This window comes from Pristis pectinata, chromosome 7 (assembly GCF_009764475.1).
Source record: "Pristis pectinata isolate sPriPec2 chromosome 7, sPriPec2.1.pri, whole genome shotgun sequence".
In the NCBI taxonomy this organism is placed as follows: Eukaryota; Metazoa; Chordata; class Chondrichthyes; order Rhinopristiformes; family Pristidae; genus Pristis; species Pristis pectinata.
This window is the reverse complement of record NC_067411.1, coordinates 832,280-856,082: the sequence shown is the minus strand read 5'-3', so window position 1 is coordinate 856,082 and position 23,803 is coordinate 832,280. Positions and strand designations below refer to the sequence as shown.

Here is a 23,803-nt window from a genome sequence, read left to right as displayed (position 1 = left end):
GGAGGCATGGGATCCAGGGAAACTTGCCTGTGTGGATTCAGAATTGGCTCGCCCATAGAAGACAGAGAGTGGTGGTAGATGGAGCATATTCTGTCTGGAGGTCGGTGACCAGTGGTGTTCTGCAGGGATCTGCTCTGGGACCTCTGCTCTTTGTGAATTTTATAAATGACTTGGACGAGGATGTGGAAGGGTGGGTTAGTAAGTTTGCTGATGATATAAAGGTTGGTAGTGTAGTGGATAATGTAGAAGGTTGCTGTAGATTACTACAGGATATTGATAGAATGCAGAGTTGGCTGAGAAGTGGCAGATGGATTTCAACCCGGATAAGTGTGAAGTGAAACACTTCGGGAAATCAAATTTGAAGGCAGAATACAAGGTTAATGGCAGGACTCTTAGGAGTGTGGAGGAACAGTGGGATCTTGTGGTCCATGTCCATAGATCCCTCAAGGTTGCCATGCAGGTCGATAGGGTTGTTAAGAAGGTATATGGAGTTTTGGCCTTTATTGGTCGGTGTATTGAGTTTAAGAGCCACGAGGTAATGTTGCAGCTCTATAGAACTCTGGTTAGACCACACTTGGAATATTGTGTTCAGTTCTGGTCACCTCACTATAGGAAGAATGTGAAAGCTTTAGAGAGGGTGCAGAGGAGATTTACTAGAATATTGCCTGGATTGGAGAGCATGTCTTATGAGGATAGGTTGAGTGAGCTAGGGCTTTTCTCTTTGGAGGTAAGGAGGATGACAGGTGACTTGATACAGGTGTACAAGATGATAAGAGGCATATATCGAGTGGACAGTCAGAGACTTTTTCCCAGGGTGACAATGGCTAACACGAAGGGACATAATTTTAAGGTGATTGGAAAAAGGTATAATGGGGGGTGTCAGGGTTAAGTTTTGTTTTACACAGAGTGGTGGGTGCGTGGAACACACTGCCGGCAGAGGTTGTGGGGGCAGATACATTAGGGATATTTAAGAGATTCTTAGATAGACACACCAATGACTGAGAAATGGGGAGCTATGTGGGAGTGAAGGGTTAGATAGATCTCAGAACAGGATAAAATGTTGGCATAACACTGTGGGCCGAAAGGCCTGTACTGTGCTGTAGTGTTCTATGTCTTTCCTAAACCAGGATGACCAAAACTATACACAATATTCCAAGTGCGGGCTCACCAACAGCTTCCTACCATCGAGCCAATTATGAATCCAATCAGCTCTCTCTCCCTGGATCGCACACGATCTAACCTTCCAGACTAACCTGCCATAAGGGTCCTTGTGAAAGGCCTTGCTAAAGTCCATACTGACAGCGTCCACTGCCCTACCCTCATCTATCCTTTTGGTTACCTCTTTGAAAAAGATTTGTCATACAAGACTTCCCACGCACAAAGCTGTGCTGACTATCCTGAATTAAACTTTGCCTATCCAAATGTTGATATTATCCTGTCCTTCAGAATCCCCTCCAGTAACTTACCCAACACTAATGTCAGACTTACCCACCTGTAGTTCCTTGGCTTGTCTTTGCTGCCCTTCTTAAATAATGGTTCAACATTAGCCACCCTCCACTCTTTCATAACTTCACCTATGGCTAAAGATGAAGCGAAAATCGCTGCAAGGGCCTCCGCAATTTCCTCTTTAGTTTCCCCCAAGATCCAAGGATGCACTCAGTCAGGCCCTGGGGATTTATCCACCTTAATGTGCTTTAAGGACCCGAATACCTCCTCCCTGATAATTTGTACGTGGTCCAAGATACCATCACACATTTCTTCAGCATCCATCCTCTTCTCCACAGTAAAAACTGAGGACAAATAGTCATTAAAAATGTCGCCCATCTCCTGTCCATAAGACATAGGAACAGAATTAGGCCATTTGACCCATTTGAGTCTGCTCCACCATTCGATCATGGCTGATTTATTTTTCTGAGGTTGTGCCCTCTGGTCCTAGACTCTCCCAATGCTGGAAACATCTTCTCTAAATCCACTCTATCCAGGCCTTTCAATATTCGGGAGGTTTCAATGAGGTCCCCCGTCGTCCTTCTAAACTCCAGTGAGTTGTTGGTGAGGGTTTAAACCAGGTTGGCAGGGAGTTGGGAACCAGAGTGTTAGGTCAGATGATGAAGCAGTTGGTGTAAAGGTAGAAGCATTGTGCAGAGACTGTGAGGAAGGATAGGCAGTGGATAGGGTATAAAAGCAGTCAGTTGGATGGGTTGAAATGTGATTACTTTAATGTGAGAAGTATTAAGAATAAGGGTGATGAACTCAGAGCATGAATCAGTACCTGGAATTAGGATGTTGTGGCCATTACAGAGACTTGGCTGTCACAAGGGCAGAATTGGCTGCTTGATGTTCCGGGGTTCAGATGTTTCAAAAGGGATAGGGAGGGAGCTAAGAGGTGGGGTAAGGGCGGGGGAGTGGCATTGCTAATCAGGGATATTATCACAGCTGCAGAAAGGGAGGATGTCATGGACGGATCATCAGCTGTGTGGGTGGAACTGAGAAACAGGAAGGAGCAATCATTCTGTTGGGAGTATTTTATAGGACCCCGACCGCCAAAATAGCCACTGGGACACGAGTAGATAAGTAGGCAGATTTTGGGAAGGTGCAAAAATAACAGGGTTGTTGTCATGGGAGACTTCAGCTTCCCTAATATTGATTGGCACCTCCTTAGTGCAAAAGGTTTAGATGGGGCAGAATTTGTCAGGTGTGTCCAGGAAGGGCTCCTGACACAGTATGTGGGCAGGCCGACAAGAGGAGCCATACTGGATCAAGCACTAGGCAATGAACTTGGTCAGATGACAGATCTCTCAGTGGGTGAGCATTTCAGAGACAGTGACCACAACTCCCTGACCTTCAGATTGCCATGTACTAAGATAGGAGCAGATGATATGGGAAAGTTTTGAATAGGTTGTGGATAGGTTTATCCCACTGAGACAAGGAAAGGATGGCAGGGTAAAGGAACCATGGTTGATAAGAGAGGTGAAGTATTTAGTCAAGAGGAAGAAGGAAGCATACTTAAGGGTTTAGGAAACAAAAATCAGGTAGGGTTCTTGAGAATTATAAGGTAGCCAGGAAGGAGCTTAAGAAGAGATGTAGGAGAGCTAGAAGGGGACACGAGAAGGCCTTGATGAGTAGAATTAAGGAAAACCCCAAATCATTCTGCACGTATGTGACGAAAAGGAAGATGACAAGGGTGATAGTGTAGACGGTTGTCGTAGGTTACAACGGGATATAGACAGGATGCAGAGCTGGGCAGAAGTGGCAGATGTAGTTCAATCTGGAGAAATGCGAAGTGATACATTTTGGAAGAACAAACTTGAAGGCAGATTAAAAGGTTAATGTCAGGATTCTTAGCAGTGTGGTGGAACAGAGGGATCTTGGGGTCCAAGTTTATAGATCCCTCAAAGTTGCTGTGCTAGTTGATAGGGTGGTTAAGAAGGCAAATGGTGTGCTGGCCTTCATTAGTCAGGGGATTGAATTCAAGAGCCGTGAGGTAATGTTGCAGCTATATACAACTCCGGTTAGACCACAATTGGAGTATTTTCAGTTCTGGTCGCCTCGTTATAGGAAGGATGTGGAAGCTTTAGAGAGGGTGCAGAGGAGATTTACCAGGATGCTGCCTCGATTAGAGAACATGTCGTATGAGGAAAGGTTGAGTGAGCTAGGGCTTTTATCTTAGAGCAACGTAGGACGAAAGGCAACTTGATAGAGGTGTTTTAAGATTATGAGGGGCATAGATAGAGTGTACAGCCAGCACCTTTTCCCCCGGGGTGGCAATGGCTAAAACCAGAGAACATCAGGTCAGATGACCATTAAGGTCAGAGGAGGAAAGTTTTGGGAAGATGTCAGAGGTAGGTTTTTTTTTAAAACAGAGTGGTGGGTGCCTGTAATGCACTACCGGGGGGTGGTGATAGAGGCTCATACAGTAGGGATATTTAAAAGACTCAGGCAGGCACATGGATGTAAGAAAAATGGAGGTTTATGGGCTTTGCAGGAGGAAAAGGTTAGATTGATCATGGAGTAGCTTTATATAGGTTGGCACAACATTGTGAGCCGAAGGGCCAGTACTGTGCTGTACTGTTCTTTGTTCTACGAGTACAAGTCCAGAGCCATCAAATGCTCCTCATATGTTAACCATTTCATCCCTGAGATCATTCTTGTAAACCTCCTCTGGACCGTCACCAATACCAGGAGATCCCTTTTTAGATATGGGGCCCAAAACTGCTCACAATACTCCAAATGTGGTCTGACCAATGCCTTATCAAGCCATATCATTACATCCTTGCTCTTATATTCTAGTCCTCTTGAAATGAATGTTAACATTGCATTTGCGTCCCTTACTACCGACTCAACCTGCAAGTTAACCTTTAGGGAATCCTGCACTAGGACTCCCTAGTCCCTTTGCACCTCTGATTTCTGAATTCTCTACCCGTTGGGAAAATAGTTTACGCCTTTAATCCTTCTACCAAAGTGCATGACCATACATTTCCCTACGCTGTATTCCATCTGCCACTTCTTTGCCCATTCTTCCAACCTGTCTAAGTCCTTCTGCAGATTCCCCGCTTCCTCAACACTACTTGCCCCTCCACCTATCTTTGTATCATCTGTAAACTTGGCCACAAAGCAATCAATTCTGTCATCCAGATCACTAACATATGACGTGAAAAGTAGCAGACCTAACACCAACCCCTGGGGAACAACACACAATCAGAAAAGGCTTCCTTAATTCCCACTCTTTGACTTCTGCCAGTCAGCCAATCTCCTATCCATGCCAGTACCTTTCCTGTAATACCATGGGCTCCTATCTTGTTTAGCAGCCTCATGTGCAGCACCTTGTCAAAGGCCTTCTGAAAATCCAAGTAAACAACATCCACTGACTCTCCTTTGTCGCTCCACACATAGATGGCCATGCTGATCTTTAAGGTGACCTGTTGTCTCCAGAGCCACCCTTTTTACTCTTAATATTCCTATAGAATCTCTTGGGATTTTCCTTAACCCCACCTGCCAGATCCATCTCCTTTCCTCTTTTTCCCCTGCTGATTTCCCCTTCAGTGTATTCCTTCACTTCTAATAATCATCAAGGGCTTTGCTTGTTCCAGACTGCCTAAACCCAATGTCTGCCTTTTCCTTCCTGATCAGAGCCTCAAAGTCTCTCGTCAGCTACGATTTCCTAAACTTGCCAGCTTTCCCCTTCACCTTAGCAGGACTCTTGATATCACATTGTTAAAAGCCACCCTTTACCAGCAAAGAGACTAACCCAATTGACCTCTGCAAGATTCCACCTAATGCCTCCAAAATTAGCCCTGTCCCCGTTTAGGATCTTACCTTATGGACCAGTTCTGTCTTTCTCCAATAACTACCTTAAAGCTAATAGAAGTATGGTCACTGGTCCCAAAGTGCTCCCCAACTGACAGTTCAGGAGGTCTAGTGTGCCCACTCTAGTAGGGCCCTCCATATATTAAGGAAACTTTCTTGGACACATTTAACAAATTCTACCCTAATACTACCCTATTATTCTTACAACTATCTGTGACTCTCTATACATCTGCTCCTCTAATTCCTGCTGACTTTTTTTTGGGGGGGTGGGGGGGGGGCTATAATTCAGTCCCATCAAAGTGACCCTCCCCTTCTTGTTTCTAAGTTCTAACCATAGGACCTCACTGGATGATGGTAATGGTTTGTTGCATCCCTTGTGCCAAGGTCAAAGCAATCACTAAGTAGCTACAGAACATTCTGGAGTGAGAGGGGGAGCAGCCAGATGTTGTGGTTGATACCAGTATCACAGGTAGAAAATAGGTGAGTCCTGCCAGCAGACTTTAAGCAACGAGATAAAGCAGCAGGAACTCAAAGATGGTGATTGCTGGACTACTCCCCAGTGAGTGTAGGAATTGGAGGACAGTTCAGATGAATGCAAGGTTGTGGAGATGGTGTAGAGAAGGCTTTCAATTCCTACAAACATATGAATTAAAAACCAAGAGCAGGCCATTGGGCCCCTTGATCCCAGGTTGCCATTCAATAAGACTATGGCTGATCTGATTGTTACATCGATTTAGTATTTGTCTCATTCCCTCCCTCACCCCCTGCCCAAATTTCCATCCACTTGCTTGTTAAAAACTCATTTTCCTCCAAAATATGCAGACTATGCTTCTACTAAGCTTTGAGGAAAAGTGTTCCAAAGACTCAGAAAACATTTCACCTCATCTATGGGCAACCCCTTTTACTTTAAAGAATGACCTCTAGTCCAAGATTTTCCCACAATAGAAAACCTCTCCTTCACATCCCTCCCATCAAAACTGCTCAGTACATCTTCCATGGAAGATGTTTCTGGGGCATTAGGACCAGTTCTGGGCAAGGCTGGACTTGCACAAGACCGGAACAGGTTGTACTTGAACAAGACTGGGGCCGATATCCTTATGGATAGATTTGCTTGTGCTGCGGGAGAGGTTTTAAACTAGCTTGACAGGAATGGGTAACAGAGCAAAGACTCAGAAGGGAGAACAGCAGAAATAGAAATCAAATGAGGGGGTGTGGAAGATAAAGAAAAAAATATTAGAAAATAGATAAGGAAAGCAGCTGTGTTTAATGATATATACCTAAGTGCAAAGAGTATTGTGTATAAGCAATGTGAAAAAGCTGGGGAATCATTTGAAGGTAAAAGAGTTATTTGAAGGTAAATAAGTCTACAACCATTGGCATCCATTCAAGGAAAGAACTTAGGATAAACATGCTACAGTGAAGAAAAGGCTGCTCAGATGTGGAGCTCATCTGGAGGTACACAGACTGGATAAAAATCCAAAACATGAAAGCTCACATCAGATAACAAGAGTTCAATACAAAGAAGGTCTAGAAGAGTACAAAAGGTTTAGAGTGGAAAGAAAAGGGAAACTAAGAAAGCATTTGATAAGGTCCCTCATGGTGGGCTGGTCCATGGGATCGGCAGTGAGTTGGTAAATTGAATCCAAAATTGGCTTGGTCATAGAAGACAGACGATAGTGGTGGAGTGCAGTTTTTCTGACTGGGAGTCTGTGACCAGTAGTTATAGAGTCATATAGCACAGAAACAGGCCCTTCAGCCCTTTACCAGCAAACAGGCTCACCCAATTGACCTCTGCAAGATTCCACCTAAAGCGTCCAAAATTGGCCCTGTCCCAGTTTAGGACCTTAATGTCTGCATTTTGGCCCATATCCCTCTAATCCTTTCCTATCCATGAACCTGTCTAAATGTCTTCTAAATGTTGTAATTGTCCCTGCCTCTACCACTTCCTCCAGCAGCTTGTTCCATATACCCACCACTCTGTGTGGAAAAACTTGCCCCTCAGGTCCCCTTTAAATCTTTCCCCTTTCATCATAAACTTATGCCCTCTGGTTTAAGATTCCCCTATCCTGGGAAGAAGACTGTGACCATCCACCTTATCTATGCCCCTCATGATTTTATATACCCTTCTGGTCAGCACACTATAGGAAGGATGTGTAGGCTTTGCAGAGGTGAAGAAGAGGTTTACCAGGATGTTGCCTGGATTGGAGAGTATTAGCTATAAGGAGAGGTTGGACAAACTTGGATTGTTTTCTCTAGAACATCGGAAGCTGAGGGGTGAACTGATAGAAGTATATAAACATGAGAGGCATAGATGGGGTAAATAGAGTCTTTTTCCTAGGGTGGAAATGTGAAATACTAGAGGACATAGGTTTAAGATTAGAAGGGGAAGTTTAAAGGAGATAGGCAAGGCAAGTTTATTTTTACTTTTATTTTTAGAGTGGTAGGTGCCTGGAACGAGCTGCCAGGGGAGGTGGTGGAAGTGGATACAAAGCAATGTTTAAGAGGCAATTATACAGATGAACAGGCAGGGATTGAAGGGATACAGACTACGTGCAAGCAGGTAGGATTAATTTAGACTGGCATCACGGTTGGCACAGACAGTGGGCCAAAGAACCTCTTTCTATGCTGTACTGTTCTACGTCAAACAGAGGGCATGGAAATCCATCAGCATGCAAGACCAAAGAAAATTATGTACACAGAGCAAGAGGATAAATAAAAAAGATATTGTGTTTTGGAGATTAAAAAAGTAACCCATGTATGGAGGAAAGGTGTTTATTCCAGAGTGGTTTGAGTACAAGAATTGGGAGATCTTGCTCTAATTATATTCAGCCCTGGTGAGACTGTATCCAGGTCTGGTCTCCCTACTTAGGGAAGATTTACTCATGGTGGAGGGACTGGTGTGAAGGTTGACCAGATCAATTCCTGGGTTGGGTTTGCTGTTGGGGGAGAGATTCACACTCAGCCAAGGTCTCTACAGTTTAGAAAAATTATCTCATTGAAATGAATGAAATTAATGGGGGTTGACAGATTAGAGGCAGAGCTGATAGGTATCTAGAATCAGGGGATCACAGACTCAAAAATAATTTGGGTCAGAGATGAGGTAAGATTTCTTTACCCAAGTGGGATTGGGAGGTTAAATCAGTGGGTATATTCAAGACAGTGATGGATTTTGGATATTAATAGAATCAAGTAGTATGGGCTTGTGCAGGAAAGTGGCACTAAGGTAAAAGATTAGCTATGAACTTTTGAATGGCAGAGCAGACAAAGGGAGCCAGATGGCCTCCTTGTGTTGCTATTTCTTATGTTCTTACATTCAAAATATCTTCACAAAAGAGGCATATGATGCTAATGGAGTTAATGCAAACAATTGTGAAATACTGGTACTTAGTATTTAGTAGCTTATCATCAACATAAATCGATAATTCACCAGATCTGGTTGAAGTATACTCGAGACTTTTATAGAAACAAGGGAGGAAGTTGTGAAGGCTTCAAGCACAACCTTTTGGCTTTTCCTGGCTACAAGGATGGCGCTAAAGGATCAGAGGTCTGCTAACATTGTTTAAAATTGGAGGAAGGGATAAACTAACTATCTACAGACTAATTATTTAGCTTCAGTAGTGGATAAATTATTGGAACCATTTTAAAGGACAGTGTAAGTTCATTTAGGAAGACACAGATTTATTAGAGATAATGAGAATTTAGCCTTTAATGAAACACAAACTAATGGAATAGACTGTGACCTCTCAGGTGATATCCCCAAGCCCTGCTTCAGCACCTGTCCAGGAGACGGAGCAGAGCAGTGCAGCCGTGAAAAGTTTAAAGGAGTGCTGTGAGACTTCTGCTCCAAAAAAATTGTGATAATTGAAGCTGTTGAGATACATAGCAACATAATTTTGTTCTGCTAGGATATAGATCTGAGTTGGTCACATGATGTTTGATAAATATCACGTTACAATAATCAATTCCAGAAAACTGCAGGGCTATTGGTTGGGGGAGTGGGACAAGTCGCATTGTTCTCCCATGGGTGGCATGGACTCAGTGGGCTGAATCACTGCCCCCTCTGGTGATTCCAGGATTCATTTCAACAATGAAATGAGCTGGACGTGATGAATGGACGTGATGGTCCCCAGCCTAGTCCTCTGGGGTAACTCCTTCATCCGACTTGCAGTGACCTTCCATATTTGCACCCAAGTGCATACGTGTTTCCAGAAATATTTCACCATGCACATTACACAAGGAGAGAAAGCAGGCATTTACTCACCACATCTGTGACATTTAAAATTTTCCGGGTCATTCCTTCAGCATCGTGAGAAGGTGTGGGAGTGAACCAGAGTTTCTGGAATGTTTCGTTTACCAATTTCTGCAGAGGGACAAACCCAAGTTACATCGCCATCCACTTAATAGAGTTCACCCGGTCACTGCTATCAGCAAGCACAATAGCAACAAAATTAGAACTGCTCATGTCTCTCACTACCTTTTATTCACTCCACTGGATTAAATGGAAATGGGGAAGAACTTGAGGATTGCAAATGTTATACCTCTGGAGTGAGGGAGAAACCTGCAGACTATTTAATCTAATATCACCTATGGAAAGTGTACAAGAACAACACTACACAAACATTGAAGACTGGCTTAATACAGACAATTGGTATGGATATGTCAAAGCTAAATAGTGTCAGACTAATCTGATTAATTTCTGATCTTAATGCATGATTGCATTCATTAATGCATGATTTTAAATCTCACCAGGACAGTTGGAGAATTTAATTCAGTTAATTACAAAAAGGTTAATTCACAATGATGGTGACCATGAAACTACTGTAAAAACCTATACTTGTGCATGACAATAAACTCGACTTTGACAGTTCACTTGTGTCATTCAGAAGGAATCTGCTGTAGTTTATTTCTGTCTAGCCTACATATGACTCCAGAACCACAGCAACATGATTCAGCCTTAATTAGCCTAGCAAGCCAATTATATCAAGAAGCTAGGTTGAAACAAAATAATAAAATTAGATGGACCTCCTGGCATAAACCTTGGCATTGGATTTGGTCACGGCAAAGTTGCTCACAGCACACATGACCTTGCAAAGCCCTCCTCAGAAATACCTGCCAATTGTCTAAATTGAGAGCACGATCCAAAAACAACCCAATTCTATATTCATTGCCATAAAGCATCACACATTCAAATAGCTTCCTGCTGAAGTTTGGCTAGTCAATTGAATCAATGGAAACTGTTCAATCTACATTGTCTCCACACCGAACCAAGGTGCCCCCAACCTCGGTCACTGAATGACAATACACAGATAACACTTGCATGTGAGTATTCTTGAAAGCTAAGCCGCATGTCATTGCTGACTTGTTTACTGAAGTATATCAGAGAATGAGTCTTCCCCAAACAACTGCTTAGAGAAGCATTTAACAAGGTTCCGCATGATAGGAGGTTCCAGAAGGTGAAGGCGCATGAAATACAAGGCGAGCTGGCTAATTAGATCCAAAATTGACAGTGATACGAGGCAGAGGTGAGTGGTGGAAGGATGCTTTTTAGATTAAAGAGAGTTAGTTTAATCTGGAATACACTTCCTGAATGTATTGTGAAAGTAGATTCCGTTTTAACTTGGAGTCATACAGTATGGAAATGGGCAATGATGGACTTGAATAGCTCTTTCAAACAGCCAGCACAGGCACAATGAGGTGAACAGCCTCTTTCTGTTATCGGTCTTTGATTCTCCAAGTTGCACACTTTTCTAAGCCATGCACTGTCTAAACTCTGAATGCAAATTTATTTCACTTCCATGGCATGTCTATCATATAGGGGCAATATACACTCAGTAGTGGTGATGGGAAATGTTTGAATCATTGTTAATTAAAATTTTCACTCAATTGTTGAAGTATTCCAGATCCCCAGCTAAAGAGTCAGCAACCTAGAGGTCAGAGATTCAAATCCCACCGCATTAAATTTGAAATTGACCAGGAAGATTGCATGACTATTGTTTTAAAAAAAGGTTCACAGAAGTCCTTCAAGGAAGGAAGTAACTTACCTCCCTGGTCCTGTCTGGCTCACTGTATTAGAAAATAACATCCAGCATCACTTGTTCCAACCTATAACATAGTTACAGAACCCCAAACACTTCATACCCCCAATCTCTGCTTTACCCCCAAATTATTCACAAACACTATCCCCAAATTAACTCCACATTCCTTGTTCTGTCCACTAACTCCAAACTCCCTGTACTCCCAACCTGTGCATTAACCTTAGACTTTTCACACTCCCCCCTCCCTTCCATTAGTCTCAAACTCTCCAAGTTTCTCCACTCCCTGGATTTGCTCCAAATTCTCCACATCCCCCTACCCTGTGCATTAACCTCAACTTTCCACACACCAGCCTCCCAACTCTCCACACTCCCAGCATTAATCCCACGCTCCCCACTTTTCCCAACCTTTGCATTAATCCCAAATTCAGCAATAACCCCACTCCCATATTAACCATAAATTCACTACAATCACTTAAACTTCTGCATTGAGATCAAACTCCCCAAGTTCCTCCGTTCCCTGCAAACTCTGCTCACAGCTACTGCCGTGACAACGATCAGCCCACCAGACTTGTTAGTTCTGGCATGTCTTGCAAGATCAATTGCATGACCTATCTGTAGCATGTAGCTTGATATAAGCTGTGGCAATGTTTATACTAAAGTAGGTTCCTTCTTTAGAGACCATGGTAGTATTCTCTAGAGCAGCTGGGTGCCAGGTAAATGTTTCAAAGTCATTTCAAGGGCATGAGCTCAGGCAGATTCCATGTTAACTCTTTAGTTTGTATAATTTTACCTTAATACCCTCTTCATCATTGACTCTGCGAATCATTCTCACGCACATCTCAGTCACTTTGGAGAACGTTGGTTGTTCAATACAGATGTCGCGCAGAATCTTAATCACCCTCTTCCTCACACTGATGCCAGTGTCCTGCAAGAGATTACTTGTTAAAGGAAGAGGAGAGCTCTAAGATTGCAAGGCAAGAGCTGTGTAGTGGATTCCAAGTAGTGGATCTGGTTAAAATCATTTTTTGTTAATAAACATGTAGGGATTCTGGAATAACTCCCATTTATTCTGCAACCAACAAACCAAGTGCAGTCATGCAGCACAGAATTTGGCCCATCTTGTCTGTGGTGACTCTCTGATAGAGCTGCACAATTAGTCACAATACCCTGGCATTTTTCTTACTGTCTTGCCAAATTCCTACCAAGTATTTATCAAATTTCTTTTTGCAACCCTTTACTGAATCTGCTTCCACCATTATTATACAATCAGAGAAACGTACCGCTCAGAAATGGACCTGTTCAGCCCACTTTGTCCATGCCATCCCGATGCCTATCTACACCAATCCTATTTGTCTGCAGTAGACCTGTATCCCTCTAAACCTTTCCTATCTAAGTATTTGTCCAAATGTCTTTTAAATGTTGTAATTGTATCCGCCTCCATCAGTTTCACTGGAAGCTAGTTCCAGATATTCACCAACCTCTGTGAGAAAAACTTACCCATCAAATCTCCTTTAAATTTCTTCCTCTCATCTTAAACCTAGGCTCTCTATTTCTAGACTCAACTGTCTGGGAAAAAGACTGACTACCTATCCTACCCATTCACCTCATAATTTGTAAATCTCTATAAAGTCACCCTCAGCCTTCTATGTTCCAGTGAGAACAAACCCAACCTGTCCAATCTCTCCTTATTTAAGGCGAGAGTGGGTAGGTTCAGAACAGACGTGAGGGGTATGTTTTTTACTCAGAGAGTGGTGGATGCCTGGAATGCGTTGCCTGATAGGGTGGTGGAGGCAAAATCATTGGGGGCTTTTAAGAGGGGCTTGGATGGGCACATGAATGAGAGTAATATAGAAGGATATGGACATTCTACAGGTAGGAGGGATTAGCTATGTCGGCACAACATTGTGGGCTGAAGGGCCTGTTCTGTGCTGTACTGTTCTATGTTCTTTAACTACAGCCCTCTATTCCAGGAAACATTCTGGTGAATCTTCTCTCACTCTCTCTATTGCTACCACATCCTTCTTGCGTGGTGACCAGAACTGTACACAATACTCACAGAACATAGGACAGAACAGCAGAGGAACAGGCCCTTCAGCCCACGATGTTTGTGCTGACCATGATGCCAATTAGAACTAATCCCACCTGTCTATACATGGTCTATATCCCTCCATTCCCTGCCTCCAAGTGCAGCCTAACCAATGTTTTGTATGACTGCAACCTGACAACCCAACTTTTACACTCAATGCCTCAGCCTATGAAAGCAAGGATACGAAATGCCTTCTTCACTACCCTATCCACCTGTGTTGCCATTTTCAGTGAGCTATGGATTTGCAGCTCAAGGCCCCCTTGTATATCAATGTTCCTCAGGTCCCTGCCACTTACTCTACATGTCCTACTAGAATTTGACTTTCCAAGTGCATTACCTCGCACTTGTCTGGATTAAATTCGATCTGTCACCGCTCGGCCCAACTTTCCAGCTGATCCATGTCCCGCTGTATCCTTAGACAACCTTTTTTTGCTATGACACCACCGATTTTTGTGTTGTCAGTAAACATCAGCCCAGCCATATTGTCATATTCAAGTCATTTAAACATATTACAAACAACAAAGGTTCCAGCACTGATCACTGCAGTACACTACTTGTTCCAAATTTTCAGCACCACCCTCTGCCTCCAATCACCAAGCCAATTATGGATCTTCTAGTATGCCAGCACGCCTTGCATCTCTTGCATCTTAACCATAATATACTATCTAGACACTGCAATCCATCTTATAACTTCTTGTGTAAAAGAAAATTTAATATCTCCACTAATTCTTTTACCAATCATCATAATCCAATAGCTTCAATTATATAAAGAAACAGGAGAAGCAGGAATTGTTTTCTTTAGAGCAGGGAAAGTGAAAGGAAAATTTAGTGGAGCTTTGTAAAAGGTTTTAAGAAATTTTGTTCAACGATACCATGAGTTAATGATGCAGAGGCAAAAATTCAGAGAATTATTTACAGGTCCCTGATGTAGGCATCACTTGTGAGGCTGATTTCATGTTGAGTAATTGCAGAGATAATCATATCATGAGGGAGTTTAAAAAAAACTGTAGAAATCTAAAATTAAAATAGAAAATGCTGGAAACACTCAGGTCAAGAACCTAATGTGTGTGTTGGTAGGTTAATTGGCCACTGTAAATTGCCCCTGGTATGTAGGTGAATGGTAGAATTTGGGGGGGGGGGGGGGGGGGGGGGGGGGGGGAAGCACAGAAGGAATTGATGGAAATGGAGAATAAAATAAAAGGGATTAATGTAGAATTAGCTGAAATAGGTGGTTGATGGGCTGAAGAGCTTGTTTCTGTGCTGCATCTCTGTGACTAACTTCAGATTGGTGATTTCTCTGCCATGGGAACCAAGTTTATTCTCACGTATTCATTCAAAATATTCAAAAATCACCTCACCTCCTCTTAATTTATTATGCTTGGTAACTATTTCATGATTATTATCCTTCTGTTCTTCCAACCCTCAGGGAAGGTGAGAGAAGACATGAGTTAAAAATATTTAGCTTCTGGTCCACTGGTTACATAGCTTCTTCGCTTTTGGCATCAGCCACAAACATTGAGACAAGATATCCTAAAAGACCTGAGCTGGCAGCTCTGTCCATTAACTTGCTATGAGAGAAATAGAATGTAGATTTCAGAGTGCAGCCTTAGAGCTAACAGATTCACTGGAACTAAAGGCAGTGCTAACTCAGAGATTTAACACAGCACGATGGACTAAAGTTTTGTGCTGCAAAATTCTACGACTACTATGAACAATGAAGTCTGAGTGTAAACGAGAACTGGGGACAATTAACACAAAGGTTGAACTTATATACTTTCACATTGCTATATATAATGCAATACGGTCAGCTTTACAATACATTGTTCCACAAGTATGGAAAGCAAAACAGAGTGCATTACTGCAGTTCGCAGCCTCTTGGCTGCAAAAATGCAGATTTACCCAGTCTGTCCTGGAGGCAAAAGTATTGCCAGCAATGAAATTTTCAACTGAGTGGGATTAACATAAAGTCCACTCCTGCTCAGCATTACACAGTGGGCTGAATGGTCTCCTGCTCTGCTAAAATTTCTATAATTCTAAATTCACAATATGCTTGTAAAATATCATCAGTTCTCAAGACAGAAAGACACAACTTCATACACTGTCACTTTCTGAAAGGACACTTTAGTTGCAGAAGTTCAAGATTAAAACAAAATATCCTGCAAGTGCTGAGAATACACTGGTCTGCATGGGTGAAGAGATGTCAAGCAAAAGATTCTCTCTGGAACAGTAACCAACAGGTGCTGAATGATCTGCTGAGAACTTGGATCATTTCTACAATCACTGGATATTTTCGAAAGTCTCTGAACTGCCTCCTTGTGCTAATTTTTCTGTTCTAAAACAGGCAGGGTCAGCAGGGGTTTAAATGGGAGGAGTTTGTTAAGTGTGTTCAGGAAGGATTCTTGACACAATATGTAGATAGGACTACAAGAGGAGAGGCTGTGCTTGATTTGGTATTGGGAAATGAACCTGGTGAGATGTCAGATCTCTCAGCGGGTAAACATTTTGGTGATAGTGATCATAATTCTATCTCCTTTACGTTAGCACTGGAGAGAGATAGGAACAGACAGACTAGAAAGGCGTTTACTTGGAGTAAAGTGAATTATGAGGCTCTCAGGCAGGAAATTGGAAGATTAAATTGGGAACAGATGTTCTCAGGGAAAAGTACGGAAGAAATGTTGCAGATATTCAGGGGATATTTGTGTGGAGTTCTGCATAGGCATGTTCCAATGAGACAGGGGAGTCACGAGAGCATACAGGAACCATGGTGTACAAAGGCTATAATAAATCTAGTCAAAAGGAAAAGAAAAGCTTACAAAAGGTACAGAGAGCTAGGTAATGTTAGAGATCTGGAAGAGTATAAGGCTAATAGGAATGAGCTTAAGAAGGAGATTAGGAGAGCCAGAAGGGGGCATGAGAAGGCCTTGGCGGGGCAGAATTAAGGAAAACCCCAAGGCATTCTACAAGTATGTGAAGAGCAAGAGGATAAGACGTGAAAGGATAGGGCCTATCAAGTGCAGCTGTGGGAAAGTGTGTATGGATCCGGAAGAAATGGCGGAGGTACTTAATGAATACTTTACGTCAGTATTCACCATGGAAAAAGATCTAGGGGATTGTAGTAGGGACTTGCAGTGGGCTGAAAAGCTTGAGCATGTAGATATCAGGAAAGACGAGGTGCTGAAACTTTTGGAAAGCATCAAGTTGGATAAGTAGCCGGGACTGGATGAGATGTACCCCAGGCTGCTGTGGGAGGCAAGGGAAGAGATTGCGGAGCTTCTGACGATGATCTTTGCATCGTCGATGGAGACGGGAGAGGTTCCGGAAGATTGGAGGGTTGCGGATGTTGTTCCCTTATTCAAGAAAGGGAGTAGGGATAACCCAGGGAATTATAGACCACTGAGTCTTACCTCAGTGGTTGGTAAGCTAATGGAGAAGGTCCTGAGAGGCAGAATTTATGAACATTTGGAGAGGTATAATATGATTAGGAACAGTCAGCATGGCTTTGTCAAGGGCAGGTCCTGCCTTATGAGCCTGATTGAATTTTTTGAGGATGTGACTAAACACAACAATGAAGGGAGAGCAGTAGATGTAGTGTATATGGATTTCAGCAAAGCATTTGATAAGGTACCCCATGCAAGGCTTATTGAGAAAGTAAGGAGGTATGGGATCCAAGGGGACACTGCAGTGTGGATCCAGAACTGGCTGGCCCACAGTAGGCAATGAGTGGTTGTTGAAGGGTCGTATTCTGCATGGAGGTCGGTGACCAGTGGTGTACCTCAGGGATCTGTACTGGGACCCTTGCTCTTTGTGATTTTTATAAACAATCTGGATGAGGAAGTGGAGGGGTGGGTTAGTAAGTGTGCGGATGACACGAAGGTTGGGGGTGTTGTGGATAGTTTGGAGGGCTGTCAGAGGTTACAGAGGGACATAGATAGGATGCAAAGTTGGGCTGAGAAGTGGCAGATGCAGTTCAACCCAGATAAGTGTGAAGTGGTTCATTTTGGTAGGTCAAATATGATGGCAGAATATAGTCTTAATGGTAGGACTCTTGGCAGTGTGGAGGATCAGAGGGATCTTGGGGTCCGAGTCCATAGGACGCTGAAAGCGGCTGTGCAGGTTAACTCTGTGGTTAAGGCGGCATATGGTGTATTGTCCTTCATCAATCGGGGAACTGAATTTAGGAGCCGAGAGGTATTGTTGTAGCTATATAGGTCCCTGGCCAGACTCCACTTGGAGTACTGTGCTCAGTTCTGGTTGCCTCAGTACAGGAAGGATGTGGAAGCCATAGAAAGGGTGCAGAGGAGATTTGCAAGGATGCTGCCTGGAATGCAGAGCATGCCTTATGAAAACAGATTGAGGGAACTTGGCCTTTTCTCCTTGGAGCGACGGAGGATGAGGGGGAACCTGATAGAGGTATACAAGATGATGAGAGGTATTGATTGGGTAGATAGTCAGAGGCTTTTCCCCAGGGCTGAAATGGTGGCCACAAGAGGACACAGGTTTAAGGTGCTGGGGAGTAGGTATAGAGGAGATGTCAGGGGTAAGTTTTTTTACTCAGAGTGGTGAGTGCGTGGAATGGGCTGCTGGCAACGGTGGTGGAGGCAGATACGATAGGGTTTTTAAAGAGACTGCTGGATCAGTAACATGGAGCTGAGAAAAATAGAGGGCTATGGGTAAGCCTAGTAACTTCTAGGGTAGGGACATGTTCGGCACAGCTTTGTGGGCTGAAGGGCCTGAATTGTGCTATAGTTTATCTACGTTTCTATGTTTCTAACTTCACATAACCCAAGTGCTCTCAGCCTATTCAGCTGCCCTGCCTAATTCATGACATTGACCGCCCATCTTAATTGGGTTAGACTGGGCCTTCTGTACCGTCAAGAAATGGACGTACCAGTATCCTCTCGATCAACATGTCGTAATACTGCTCTGTAAGCTGAGGTCGACTCAGCACAAAGCGACCAAGTAACTCCACAGCTGCTTCACGAACACTTGTGGAGTTGTCCATCAGGCGCCCATGGACCCCGCGTTGCATGTCCAACTGTAAATAAAAGTCAATAGCTGTAAGGTTCAGCAGCGAAGTACCAAGAACAAACAATGTAACATAATTGTTTGTAAAATACGTGAATGATTTACATGTGAATGTACATGGCATTATCAGCAAGTCCACAGATGACACTAAGATTTATGGGGTTGTTGACAGTATGGAGGGTGGTCGATGTGTTGGTAATATGAGCTGAGAAATGGCAGATAGAGTTTAATCCTGACAAATGTGAGTTGATGCATTTTGGGAGCAATAATGAGGCGAGGGCATAGACCATGAATGGTATGGTCTATTTTCACCCAGAGAGTGGTAAGTACCTGGAGTGCATGCTGGAGAGTGGTGGAAGCAGAGTTTAAACAGCATTTAACAGGTGTTTAGATGAGCACTTGAATTGCTCAGGCATAGAAGGCTATGGCCTGGGAGATGGGAGATGGGATTAATATGGATGGGTGCATACTAGTTGGTGTCAGGTGGCCGAATGGCCTGTTTCTATGTGGTATAACTCAATACGACTCCATAATAGAATTCAAGTTCAAGCAAGAAAATCAGACACAGCATTTACTTCATGACAGCTCTCTGACCCATGGAAACCTCTGACACCAGGAACTCTCAAGAGACCCCTTCTCAATTCCAGCAAGCAGCTATAAAATTTCCTGGATTGCATAATGAAAGGCTTGCTTTGAATTTGATTTAACAGACAGCAAACTGGGCCCTGAAGGTGATGTGTAAACACATTTCTACAGAGGGAAACAAAGGAAAGCACAAAAGAAATAAATTATTACCCTTGCAAGTATGCTGGGATCCACTGCAACTACCTCAGACAGACATTTCATGGCCTTTGTTCGTACAGCAATCGCACTTTCTCCTAGAACACGTAGAATCTGGAAATGGAAAACATCACATCCAATACACAGCATAAGAAAATTTCAGAAGCCCAGAGGCATTTCCTTCAATAAGGCCTCACTCTGGTGCATCTCTGTTATAAATGTAATAATTAGTGTACACAGTCTCCAGATTCTTTCTGCCAAAACGTATCTTTCGCACATCTCTGTATCAAATTCCATCTGCCATTTGGCTGCCCATTCTGTCAGTCAATTTAATGTCTTCTTGTAATCTGTTATTATCTTTCTAAGTATTTACCATGTTACCAAGCTTGGCATCATTCACAAATTTGGAGAGTTTGCTCTCTGTATTCATCTTTAAATAATTTTTATATAAAAAAACCCTAAGGCATTCTATACATACATCAAGAGCAACTCAAGGATAAAGAAGGGAAAATTTCCTTGGAGGCAGAGCACGTGAGCATGGTCCTAAATGAGTATAGTACTTTGAGTCAGTATTTACCAAGAAGAAGGATGTGGAAGATAGTGAGATCAGTGTAGAACATATCAATATGGTAGGGCATTTTGAGATAAAGAAAGGAGTAGCATTGGGTCTCTTGAAGAACATTAAAGTGGGTGTCCCCAGGGCCTGATGGAATATACCCCAGGTTACCGAGACAGGCAACAGATTGCTGGGACCTTGACCAAGATCTTTGTGTTATTGCTAGCCACAGTCGAGGTCCCAGAGGACTGGCAAGTAGCTAATGTCATTCCTTTGATCAAGAAGGAAAATAAGGATGATCCTGGAAACCACAGACTGGTGAGTCTCACATCAGTAGTTAGGAAGCTATTGGAGAGGATTCTTACAGATAGGATTTATGAGCAGTTGGAGAACCATGGCCTAATTAGGGACAGTCAGCATGGCTTCGTGTGGGGCAAGACATGTCTTACTAACTTTTCGAAGAGGTGGCAAAGGTGATTGATGAAAGTAGAGCTGTGGATGTTCTGTACATGAATTTTAGTAAGGCGTTTGACAAGATCCTCACGATAGCCTCATCCAAAAGATTAAGATGCACGGGATCCATGGTAACTTAGAACCATTGAACACTACAGCACAGAAAACAGGCCATTCGGCCCTTCTAGTCTGTGCTGACACTTTATTCCGCTAGTCCCATTTACCTGCACCCAGTCCATAACCCTCCAGACCTCTCCCGTCCATGTATCTATTCAATTTATTCTTAAAGCTTAAGAGTGAGCCCGCATTTACATCAGATAGCAGCCCGTTCCATACTACCACCACTCTTTGTGAAGAAGTTCCCCCTAAACCTTTCCCCTTTCACCCTCAAGCCATGTCCTCTCATACTCATCTCTCCTAATCTAGGTGCAAAGAGCCTACTTGCATCAACTCTGTCTGTACTCCTCATAATGTTGTAAACCTCTATCAAATCTCCCCTCATTCTTCTATGGTCCAAGGAATAAAGTCCTAACCTGTTCAATCTTTCCCTGTAATTCAACTCTTGAAGACCCGGCAACATTCTAGTAAATCTTCTCTGCACTCTTTCAATCTTACTGATCTCCTTCCTATACTCAATACTTTGATTTATGAATGCCAGGATGCCAAAAGCCTTCTTTACAACCCTGTCTACCTGTGACGCCACTTTCAGAGAATTACGTATCTGAACTCCCAGATCCCTTTGTTCCTCCGCACTCCTCAGTGCCCTACTGTTTACTGTGTATGTCCTACTTTGATTTGTCCTTCCAAAATGCAACACCTCACATTTGTCTGCATTAAATTCCATCTGCCATTTTCTGGACCATTTTTCCAGTTGATCCAGATCCCTCTGCAAGCTTTGAAAGCCTTCCTCGCTGTCCACAACGCCTTCAATCTTAGTGTCATCAGCAAACTTACTGATCCAATTTACCACATTATCATCTGGATCACTGATATAGATAACAAACAATAATGGTCCCAGCACAGATCCCTGAGGCACACCACTAGTCGCAGGCCTCCAAGTCGGAGAAACAATCATCCACTACCACTCTCTGTCTTCTCCCACACAGCCAACTTCGAATCCAGTTTACAACCTCTCCATGGATACCTAGTGTCTGAACCTTCTGAACTAACCTCCCATTTGGGACATTGTCAAAGGCCTTACTAAAGTCCATGTAGACAACATCCACAGCCTTTCTTTCATCTACTTTCTTGGTAACCTCCTTGAAAAACTCTACAAGATTCATTAAACACGATCTACCATGCACAAAGCTATGCTGGCTATCCTTAATCAGCCCTTGGCTGTCCAAATACTTGTAGATCCGATCTCTCAGAACACCTTCCAATAATTTACCCACTACTGATGTCAGGCTCACTGGCCTGTAATTATCCGGTTTACTTTTAGAGCCCTTTTTAAACAACAGAACAACATGAGCTACCCCCCAGTCCTCCAGCACCGCACCCGTGGCTAAGGACATTTTAAATATATCTGCCAGGGGCTCTGCAATTTCTACACTAGTCTCTCTCAATGTCCGAGGAAATATCTTGTCAGGCCCGGGGGATTTATCTACGTCCTCTTTAATTTCTATATGTTCCATGACACTACTGTTTGTTTCCTTTCCTTCCAATTACACTATGCCAGTTTCCTGAGTAAATACTGATGCAAAAAAACTGTTTAAGATCTCCCCCATCTCCTGAGGCTCCACACACAGACAACAACTCTGATCTTCTAGGGGACCAATTTTCTCCCTCACTATCCTTTTAATCTTAATATACTTGTGGAAACCCTTTGGGTTTACCTTCACATTATCTGCCAAAGCAACCTCATGTCTTCTTTTTGCCTTCCTGATTTCCTTTAGTATTTTCTTACATTTTCTATACTCTTCAAGTACCTCATTTGTTCCTAGTTGCCTATACCTGCCATCCATCTCTCTCTTTTTCTTAACCAGATCGCCAATAACCCATGAAAACCAAGGTTCCCTATGCTTGTTAACTTTGCCTTTAATCCTGGTAGGAACATGCAAACTCTGCACTCTCAAAATTTCACCTTTGAAGGCCTTCCACTTACTGAACACATCCTTGCCTGAAAACAACTTATCCCAATCCACTCTTCCTAGATCCTTTCTCATTTCCACAAAATTGGCCTTCCTCCAATTTAGAACCTCAACTCAAGGACCAGACCTATCCCTATCCATAATTAACTTGAAACTAATGACATTATGGTCACTGGACCCAAAATGCTCACCTACACATACTTCTGTCACCTGACCTGTCTGGTTCCCTAATAGGGGATTAAGTACTGCATCCTCTCTCATTGGTACCTCTATATATTGATTTAGAAAATTTTCTGGAACACATTTGACAAATTCCAAGCCACAGGATCAGCCCGGGAGCCATTGGAGCAGTGGGTCTCTAACAGGTAGGGGCTGAGTATTTAAAACAGAGTGTTGATTGGTTTGTGGGAGTGAGTACTTGAGATAATTGGCAGGGACAAATACAAGGAGGAGTAACTGAAGCAGAGTGGCCAGTGTGTGAGTGGCTCAGGGTAGGAGTGGAGCTTTGAGGCTTTGGCTCGAGAGGTTTCCACGAGCAGAGGCTGAGGACGAGCTTGCTCCCAGTGAGGTAAGGCCAGGTAAGTTCCTTTAATTAATTTAATTAACTTACGACTAGGTAATGAAGGCAGCAGTTAGGGCAGTCGTGTGCTCCGTATGCAGTATGTGGGAAGTCAGGGATAGCACACTTGTCCCTGATAACTACACCTGCAAAAGGTGCATCCAGCTGCAGCTCCTGACAAACCGAGTTAGGGAACTGGAGCTGGATGAACTTTGGATCATTCGTGAGGCAGAGGCAGAAATAGACAGGAGTTTCAGGGAGATAGTCACCCCTAAAAGTCAGGAGGCAGGTAGCTGGGTGAGTGTCAGCAGGGGGAAGGGGTACAGACAGAAAGAGCAGAGCACCCCTGTGGCAGTTCCCATCAACAATAAGCATACCGTTTTGGATACTGCTGGTGGGGATGACCTACCAGGGACAAGCTGTAGTGGTCACGTCTCTGGCACCGAAACTGGACCCTCAGCTCAGAAAGGGAGGTTTTCATCCAGAGAGTGGTTGGTCCATGGAATGCGCTGCCTGGGGTTGTGGTGGAGGCTGATACGTTGGTCAAGTTCAAGAGATTGTTAGATAAGCATATGGAGGAATTTAAGATAAGAGGGATATGTGGGAGGAAGGGGTTAGGTAGTCTTAGGAGAGGTTTGAAGGTCGGCACAACATGGTGGGCCAAAGGGCCTGTATTTTGCTGTATTGTTCTATGGTTCTATAAAAGAGGAGAGCAGTAGTGATACGGGATTCGATAGTTAGGGGGACAGATAGGAGGTTCTGTGGGAGAGATCGAGAATCCCGGATGGTCTGTTGCCTCCCTGGTGCCAGGGTCCGTGATATCTCAGATTGAGTTCTTGATATTCTCAGGAGGGTGAGCAGCCAGATGTCGTAGTCCATGTAGGGACCAATGACGTGGATAGGAAGGAGGAGGAA

At 43.4% G+C, this 23,803-nt stretch overlaps 1 protein-coding gene across 1 annotated transcript in view; it reads right to left on the bottom strand.

Moving 5' to 3' along the window:
- Nucleotides 1-23,803, bottom strand: part of LOC127572471 (nipped-B-like protein) — a 469,472-nt gene that overhangs the window by 102,021 nt on the left and 343,648 nt on the right. Inside the window, exons 23-26 of the mRNA XM_052019793.1 lie at nt 19,246-19,344; nt 18,314-18,460; nt 12,130-12,264; nt 9,566-9,664 (exon numbers count right to left, since the gene is read on the bottom strand). Coding sequence (XP_051875753.1) covers nt 9,566-9,664; nt 12,130-12,264; nt 18,314-18,460; nt 19,246-19,344 — 480 coding nt within the window. The remainder of the gene's footprint in view (nt 1-9,565; nt 9,665-12,129; nt 12,265-18,313; nt 18,461-19,245; nt 19,345-23,803) is intronic.